The sequence below is a fragment of the Ailuropoda melanoleuca genome, chromosome 11, assembly GCF_002007445.2.
Source record: "Ailuropoda melanoleuca isolate Jingjing chromosome 11, ASM200744v2, whole genome shotgun sequence".
In the NCBI taxonomy this organism is placed as follows: Eukaryota; Metazoa; Chordata; class Mammalia; order Carnivora; family Ursidae; genus Ailuropoda; species Ailuropoda melanoleuca.
Genome location: NC_048228.1, coordinates 76,196,827 through 76,205,936, shown reverse-complemented (window position 1 = coordinate 76,205,936; position 9,110 = coordinate 76,196,827). Strand labels below are relative to the sequence as shown.

Here is a 9,110-nt window from a genome sequence, read left to right as displayed (position 1 = left end):
CCCGCTGCGCGGCCCCTGCCGCCTCCTCGGCCCCTGCTAGCCCACGCGAGAGGGGGGCCTCGGCCGCCGGGGCCAGCCGCTCGAGCCGCGCCCCGGGGGAGGCGGCACCGCGGCGCTCAGCCCTTCGCTCTCCAGCTGCGTCCCCTCCCGGCCGCCCCGGGCGCCCAGCGGCGATGGGGGCGCTGCTGGCGCTCTGGCTGCTCCTGGGCTGCCTGCGCTGGAGCCCAGCGGGCGCCCAGCAGTCCGGAGAATACTGCCACGGCTGGGTGGACGTGCAGGGCAACTACCACGAGGGCTTCCAATGCCCGGAGGACTTCGACACGCTGGACGCCACCATCTGCTGCGGCTCCTGCGCGCTGCGCTACTGCTGCGCCGCGGCCGACGCCAGGCTGGAGCAGGGAAGCTGCACCAACGACCGCGGCGAGCTGGAGCACCCCGGCATCACCGCGCGTAAGTGCCGGCCCTCGGCCCCCGCCCGGCGTCCTGGCCGCGGCGCGCCCCCCGCGTGCGCTGCAGGCGGCCCTGGGTCGGCGCACGGTGGAGCGGCCGGGTGGGGGCATCGAGGCGGAGCGGGTGGGTGGTCGCGTTTCGGGTCAGGCGCCCTCATTCCTTTGCAGTCCCGATTCCCGCCACACGCGTTTTCCGCGGGTCGGCCCCAGGAAACTTTGCAAGGGACAGCGAAGACCGCAGGGCTGGCACCTGGTGGCCCTGGGCGAGACAGCTGGAGCCCCCGGGAGCGCGGGAGGTGAGGGGAAGAGCTACGGGGACAGCGCCAGGTCGGACTGCGGTTTTCCGGGGCGGTGGGGGCGCCCCATGGCGCGCCCTGGTCACTCCAGGAGTTTCGGGGGTTGCCGGCGGCCAGAGACCGCCACTCTTGGGGAGTGCTGATCTGCAGCCCCGCAGGGCCAAGGAACTTGAACCACGTTCACCCCCCTCCCCCGTTTTTGGTGGTAGCGTTCCTAAGCCTCTGCCTCCTTCTCCCGACTTCCTTTCTCTGCATCGAATTACCCTCTCCGGCCCACCCCCTATTGTCACGCCTTTCAGAAATGCCCAGGTCCTCGAGGTGGAGATTTAGAAACCAGGGTCGCAGGGGCTGCCCGCCCCCTATTCTCATGTCGGAAAACACGGGTCAAATTTCTGCTCAGTTCAGAGCGGAGTAAATCAAGGAAGGAAGGAAGGAAGNGCTGCCCGCCCCCTATTCTCATGTCGGAAAACACGGGTCAAATTTCTGCTCAGTTCAGAGCGGAGTAAATCATGACCCCAGCAGAGGAACTTTACACCTGAAAAAAAAGGAAGGAAGGAAGGAAGGAAAGGAAGGAAGGAAGAAGAAAGAAAGAAAGAAAGAAAGAAAGAAAGAAAGAAAGAAAGAAAGAAAGAAAGAAAGAAAGAAAGAAAGAAAGAAAGAAAGAAAAGAAAAGAAAAAGAAAAAGAAAAAATAAAAAGCTTTCCACGTGAATGGGAACGTCAGGGAAACCCGTTAGAGCTTGAGGCTATGGTTTTACCGCCGGGAAACCGGGGGAGCGGGCGGAGCTAAGAGCGGGTGACACCCCAGAACTCCAGGGCCGAAGTCTGAAGCGGGCAAGAGAAGGTCCCGGGGAAAGAGAATTAATGGTGCCTAGAGTCCCCCCTCCGTCCCAGCGCCCCCCGCCAAGAGAATAATAACCCAGAGGAAAGGGGAGCCTGCTCTGCCTTAGAACTCCATTGTACTCTCAAGGAATTTAATTTTGAGCGTCAAAACCCTCCAATCTGGTGGATTGGGGAAGTGGTTTCTGGAGAAAAGATGCGCAGGGGAAAGCAGGGAACTCTAGGCCGTCCTCGCTTGTTTAAAAAAAAAAAAAAAAAGGATACAGACTCTCCCTTGGCTTACTCCACTCTCCCTAGGGCCCGGCTGCTCTGCGGAGTTAAGTGTCAGTGCGCAGTCTGCATCCGGGGTTCCTTCCTGGGCTTCTCCGAATCCGCTTTGTTGCCGGGGAACAGCAGGAGAGGGTTCGTCTCTGCACGGAGGTGGGATCGGCCCAGCTCTCAGAAACCTTGGCTTGTGACTCTTTCCCTTGCCAGCTGTGTAACTTGGGCAAGTTACTTAACTGCTCTGGGCCTCCTCTCAACTCTAAAATGTGCATACTGTTCTCAGAGGAGTTGCGTTGTGGATTAAGTGAGAGTGTAGGAATGCTTAGCACGGTGCTCCCAGTAAGTGGTTAGTCGGTGGCTTCTCCCCCCTTCTACAGGGTGCTACTAAACGTGGCAGAGCCATGGGAGACCCAAGAGCTGACACCCAGGAACCCACAAGAGCCTCCGGGTTGATAGTTACCTGTCAGTCACCACCTGTGTGTCTTGGGGAGGGTCAAAAACACATATGTTTCCACATCTGGAAAGCAGAGCTTACCATGTCCACCTTACAAGAGTCTCCACGAGGCTGGAATCAGATAACGAGAAAGAGCCAGGCACACAGTAAGGCCTTAGTCAACACGGGTCTTCTTCCGTTCGCCTCTGAGCTGGAGGTTGCATCCAGAGGTGGCTCTATCAGACAGGGGAGACTCTTGGAGTGTCCCCCAGGGGTGTGTGGGGGGGCTCAGGGGTGGGAAATTTTATGTCCACCTTGCACAGAGAGAAGGAAATGGGTCTGCTCTCTCTGAGGGACGCTGTCACAGAAAGCCACCAACACGAACTGTCTCGTGATTGAAGGTTTGGCCTGACCTTCCCAGAGTGTGGGTGGGAATCGAGGGGCAGGGGTGTGACAGCTGGAGTGGGCATCCCAAGCTGTTTCTGGGAAGAAGTATCCAGAGATGACAATTTCCGATGCAGTCACAGACACAGTTAACTGGGGTCCGTTATGGGTTTCTTTATACCGTTCTTTCCTTAGTCTCCTACTGGGGCTCTCATTTACAGGCCTGGTTCTCTTTGCTTAGATTGGAGATTCTTGGATGGAAGATGACTGCTTCCACCGTGGTAACACTACCAGAAACCTGGATTTAAATCCAGAGATATGGTGACCAAACAGCTCACTCTTCCCCTCCCTCCAGTGCTCAAACAGGAGGGCAGAGTCTGTTCCTTCTGATTTCCGGATGTGCAATATAATGGCTGATTGCTAACAGAGGCCGCAGTATCAGTTTGCTTCCTCCCCGCTCGCAGCAAGAATATTTAGTCGTCTGAGTTTGCACTTCGGAGATCAGCAGGAACAAGCTCCGAGAGCCTGGGCTGACCAGGGTGGTCATACTGAGCTGCTTACGTCCCACCAGTAAGCTGCCTGGAGTTTGGGAGGCTCTTGCCCCAACACCTGTGTCTGTCTGTTTTTCCCTTTTAGAGCCCGTCTACGTCCCCTTCCTCATCGTCGGCTCCATCTTCATTGCCTTCATCATCCTGGGCTCTTTAGTGGCTATTTATTGCTGCACCTGCTTGAGACCCAAGGAGCCCTCACAGCAGCCAATCCGCTTCTCACTCCGCAGCTACCAGACAGAGACCCTGCCCATGATCTTGACTTCCACAAGCCTCAGGGCACCTTCCAGGCAGTCCAGCACGGCCACCAGCTCCAGCTCCACCGGGGGCTCCATCCGCAGATTCTCCTTTGCCAGAGCAGAGCCAGGCTGCCTGGTGCCCTCACCGCCCCCACCTTACACCACGGGCCACCCAATCCACCTGACGCAGCCATCCGGTTTCCTGGTGTCACCCCAGTATTTCGCTTACCCGCTCCAGCAGGAGCCCCCGCTGCCTGGGAAGAGCTGTCCGGACTTCAGTTCTAGCTGACAGGCCACCACGATAAATCCAGCCGGTAGGACACCCGCAAGACAGGTGGAGGCCTGTCACCATTGCCACAAGGACTTTCGGGGGGAATTTCCCTTGAACCAAGTACGGTCCTGGAGGAATGTGCTAGAAAATACAGCACCATCTTCATCCTACGCTTCCCGGCCCCAATCACAGGATGGGCGTGTTACAGAATTGCTTTCTGCCTTTGAAAACATGGTTATTATCACATTTCAGTTTGTGCTACTTTTATTCCAAATAGGCAGCAGTTGGACTGTAAAGTTGCAGGTTGGCTAGAGATGCGTTATTGGACAGCTCAAGCTGTCCTGTTAGGGAAGGCCCAAGCGGTCTTTTTTCATTCTCAGTTGTTTAGTGAGTCATAATACAAATCTATACATCAACAAGCAAAGAAAAACACCTGACGGTAATTATTGAAGGTTCTTTTTTAAAAAACTAACAACTCAGCAACCTGAGGGGACAGTTGAACAACCTATTTATGATTCGGGGAGCAGCCTAACCGTGAATAATATTAGCATTGTGGGAACAGTAACTTTTTAAATTAATAACTAGATTTTGTTTAAAATATAAGAGCTTTTTCAGAATACAAGATTTCCGTAACCACATGAGGAGTATAAAGGTTTAAATATTTACTCAGCTATTGGTTGTAACACCGATCTTACGTAAGAGCATTTCCCCCACCCACCTGAGGGAATATTTATTGCAGACTTTTCGTTCAGCAACATTTAGTGTTTAAATGGAAGTTGGACAGTTGAGTCTTAAAACCTTTATTTGTAAAATGAGTTATGTACAAATGTAAAGATTTGTAACTTAATGTATTTACCACAATTGACGGTACTAATTATTTAGTAGTCACACTGAAATTTTTTATGTTAATAACTGTGGAGTTCAGAGTTCAGCTGTTGGTTACAGTCACCTAATATTATGCATCTTAAAGTGCCCCTGAATTCCACGTCTGACGATTACACATTTGGGCATATATTCTGCTGGGTTAGAATAAATAAAATATGTTTTTGTGAAACCCATTTGAAATTTTAGATCAAAGCCCTTCATTTTATCTTCTTAATGATACTCTCTGCTACTCAATAAAAGGAAATGTCTTTACTTAGCACTTCATATTTTGAAATCTAAAAAAAAAAAAATCCTGCATTGATTTTGAATTGCATTGAAAAGCTCTTTTCTGCATCAGGGCATGTGAAAAACAGGGAAGGAAGTGAATTTTTATAGATTTAAAGATCGGGACATTTCTCATAAGCATCTGGATTTCTGGCTTCTTGGGACACTCGGAAGATGTGGCATGGAGGGTCCTTGTCCTGCCACGGGGTCAGGTTGCCTTTTCAGACCAGCCACTTGCCATTCACCAGCATCCTGCCTGGCCTCCCAACCTGGCCCAGTTCCCTCAATCCTGTAACATCCCTGGCCCCTGAGGGTGTTTGGGAACCCAGGTTTACATGAATTCACACTACCATATGTCACCCTCAATATCTCTTTTCATTTTTATTTTTTTAAAAATACAATCCACTTTTATTTTTTATTTTTTAAGTAAACTCTAAGCCCAGCGTGGGGCTTGAATTCAGGACCCTGAGTTCAAGAGTCACATGCTCTACCAACTGAGAAGATCTCTTCCAATCTAAGAAAGTCATGTGGCCTTGCCACTTTGCTTTACAGCTGAGGGAGCAAGTTCGAAACACTGGGCCTTTGTCCAGTCCGATGGCAGAGGAACTCTGACTTCTAGTCCCCTGCTTTCTCCCATGACTAAGATGGTGACTTCAGATATCCCATACTCACCAAAATAATTAAGAAATGAAAGCAGGAAAGGGAGGGAGGAAGGAAGGAAGGGAAGGAGGAAAGGCTTCCCAATAACTGGATACGTTTGTGAGTGTGCTCTGAAGCCCTCCTACGTCATTAGACTGGTTTTATGCCTGTTTGTTACGTAGCGCTCTCCTGATATTTTTAAAGTTAATCTCTGCTGGGCTCTTATGAGCCAAAAACTATCCTAAATATATATTTTTAAAGATATATTTATTTATTTTAGAGAGTGAGAGAACATGGCGGGGAGGAGCAGAGGGAGGGGGAGAGTCCTAAGCAGGTTCTGTGCCGAGTGCAGAGCCTGACATGGGGCTCCATCTCAAGACCTTGAGATCATGACCTGAGCCAAAAGCAAGAGTTGGACGCTTAACTGCGTCACCCAGGCATCCAAAATTATTGTACATGTTTGTATGCACTAACTCATCTTACCCTCCAAACAGGGAGTTATTTCAGTTCCTATCTTCTGGACTTGGAGGAGTGAGTAACTTGCCCCGGGCCCCATAGCTGGTCAGTCCTGGAGCTGTGTGCAAAATCAGATTCGAACAGCAAGGGGACACCCGCGGGGAGGTTTTGACATTTCTGTGCATGAAATCCCATGCGGAGGAAAGCATGAAGCCCAGTTCCTCTCTCTAAAACAGCGACTGTCCACTCTATTGGGCCCAGAGAGCTCTCCTTAGAGCAAACATTTTGTGCCATCCCTTTATCCTAACATGAAATTTATAGGTAATATTTTTCACTACAGATACAATTTTTAAAAATCAATACATGGTATTGATTACGTTTTCACGATAAATAGGAGAAAGAAAAGGAAAATAATCTATTTCAAAATGTAACAGCTTCAGTAGACCTAACAAAGGTCTCAGAGTAGAACCTTTACACAGAATCACTGAGACCTGGCAGCCCCGAATCCAGACCAACGCGGGTGTGTTAGACTGGCAACTCACCCATCCGGATTGCATTGCGGCTTTTAATGTGATTTTTTCCAAACAGAGCAAGGTCTGATCTCCTTTTGGTGTTCACAGTAGTTAGATATCTGGAAAATTCAGTGTATACTAAAGCAGTGCAAAAGATAGTGTACAGTAAAATGGGATTAGGTGTTTCCACCTAAAGGAAAGGTGGGACATTCCAAAGTCATGCCCACGGTCATCAAGTCTTTGTCGGGTGGACCATCCTATGCATTGTGGGATCTCTGTTAAAACCGAGTCCCACCCAGTGAATACCTACGGGCACACCGGTTCCCCAACCCCAACGCGGTCGTGCCACAGCCGGCCCCACACGATTCCACAATGTCCTCTAGAGGGCAGAACTGCCTCCACCGAAAACCATCCAGTTTGTCAGATTTCTCTAGTGGCTGTGCTTTATTTGCCAGCCCTTCGGGAAGCAGTTCCATTACTGAAAATAATGCTAAGGAATTCAGGAAGTTCACGTCTGCAAACCTCCCTTCCTTAGCAAGGTGCTCCAATCCATCAACTTAATGGGCAGTAAGTTGTTTAAAATTAGGGAGACATTGTGTCCTCAGTGTAACATGGCACTCAGCGACACTGAATCAAACCACAGCCCCACCTACTTGCTGCCATATAGTGCATGTCTTTGGACTTCTCTCTAAAAGATATGTGGCTAAGAGTACTTACAAACCCAGGGTAATGAGGCCATCCTGCAGCAGATTTCCGGAAATCGTTCATTCAGCAAGCATTTATTGGACACCACTCATGGAGGCACTGGGCTAGGGGTTGGGAGTATCAAGATGAATAAAACGCAGGTCTGATCCAGAGAGCCACTATGTTCATGCACTCAGGCATGGCTGCAAGACCTTGTGACAAGGTGTTATAGATGCTTTGCAAGAGAAGCACGTTATCTTTCTTGCTTTCTAGGAGCTCAATCACGTAGGGGGAAAAGGAACCCAACAAACCGACACTTAGAATTCATTCCGGTAACTGCAATGATAGGGGACACATAGACTGCCTTGACAACACCTCACTCATCTGGAGGGGACGAGATTGGACCCGAGCCTCCAGATGAATGGGAGGTGAGTGAGAAAGACTGGGTGGGGGAGGGAGAGACCAGGAAGAGCGTATTAAGCAAAGAACTGGTAGAAAGGCACGGAGGCACCCACCAGCATAAATAAACAAGGAACAATCTGGAAACTAGACAAAGAATTCCAAGAGTGAGGGTGGAGAGATGGTCAGGGTCAGTATTCGAGGTCTTGAAAACCATGGTGGTCAAACCAAATGCAAGGGAGAACCTTGAAGGGGTCCCTGAGGGAAAGCGGCTTGATCACATCTCCATTTTAGAAAGTTTATAGAGCAAGGGTCATGCCAAATCCCCTGAAATTTCCAAAGAGAGGCTTGCAACAACTTGCCACACCACCAAAATATAGCGGAAATTTGGCTGATTAATGCTTTATTACTTTCACAAAGAATTTGGGTCCTAATACCCTAAAATCACGATTATTTTGAAGAACCGAAGTTCTATGCTTTGAAAGGTACTTATGCAAATAACGGGTGCCATTTACTAAGCACGGTGTGTGTCCTGAGTGCTTCATGAATTGTGACTTTTAATCTCCATAAGCCTGCAGTAGGGGTTGTCATCATGCCTGTTGTGCAGATGAAGAAATCAAAGCAGAAAGGTTAAAGGCTGTGCCCAAGGCCAGACACTAATAGCAGAGCCAAGATTCGAACCCCAGTGGGCTGTTTTGAAATTCTACATTCTTTTTTTTTTTTTTAAGATTTTATTTTTATTCATTCGACAGAGATAGAGACAGCCAGCCAGAGAGGGAACACAAGCAGGGGGAGTGGGAGAGGAAGAAGCAGGCTCATAGTAGAGGAGCCTGATGTGGGGCTCGATCCCATAACGCCGGGATCACGTCCTGAGCCGAAGGCAGACGCCCAACCACTGTGCCACCCAGGCGCCCCTGAAATTCTACATTCTTTATGACATATAACTTACTACACGCTCCCTCCCCAGTAGAATGAAATTCCTAGAATTTCTGGAAGGCCTAATTTTCTCAGGAAAAAAATAGCCAAGTTACTTTTCAGAAAATCTCCTGGGAAAAAGGTGATTGTGTAATATTGCACATATCCTATTATAGAGGGGGTTGTAACAGTCAGTAGAGTTTGTGCTACATTATGAAATACAGAATAATATGAAGCTTGAATAGAAATATTAGGTGAGCAACATTTCTCCCTTTGCCATGAGAAACTCAGGAGACCAGGTGACCTAGCAGGGATTTTGGTGTCATAGTGACTGGGTTAGTTTTCTGGCTCTGTCACTTATTATAAGCTGAGTGACTTTGGGCCACCTACATACCTTCACTGTGTCTCAGTTTTCTCATTTGTAAAATGGAGATACTAATGGCACCTTATTGCTTAGGGTTGTCTTGAGAAATAAGGAGTTAGAGTCACTGTCTCCAATCACTTGCGTTCTAGTGGAGAGGGAGCTGTGTAGTAAATTCACGATGAATAATAGAAAGCAGGTGACCTACCCTAGAACAGAAACAAAAGGCTAAGTACTGGGGGAGGGCAGATGTAGCTGTTGTTTGGAGGGCA

General features: G+C 49.3%; 1 protein-coding gene across 1 annotated transcript; it reads left to right on the top strand.

The window, feature by feature from the left end:
- The first annotated feature begins 6 nt into the window (after window positions 1-6).
- On the top strand, window positions 7-3,882 carry SHISA3 (shisa family member 3). The gene is made up of 2 exons (XM_034672129.1): window positions 7-450; window positions 3,302-3,882. Exons 1-2 carry the CDS (start codon window positions 174-176, stop codon window positions 3,739-3,741), a joined length of 717 nt encoding a protein of 238 aa, XP_034528020.1. The 5' UTR covers window positions 7-173; the 3' UTR covers window positions 3,742-3,882.
- The last annotated feature ends 5,228 nt before the right edge of the window (window positions 3,883-9,110 follow it).

What these genes read in the sequence shown, in the direction of transcription:
- SHISA3 (XM_034672129.1), top strand. Translation starts at nt 174, where the DNA reads ATGGGGGCGCTGCTGGCGCTCTGGCTGCTCCTGGGCTGCCTGCGCTGG. An exon ending in GCACCCCGGCATCACCGCGC is followed by an intron (nt 451 to 3,301) that starts GTAAGTGCCGGC and finishes TTTCCCTTTTAG; the next exon opens with AGCCCGTCTACGTCCCCTTC.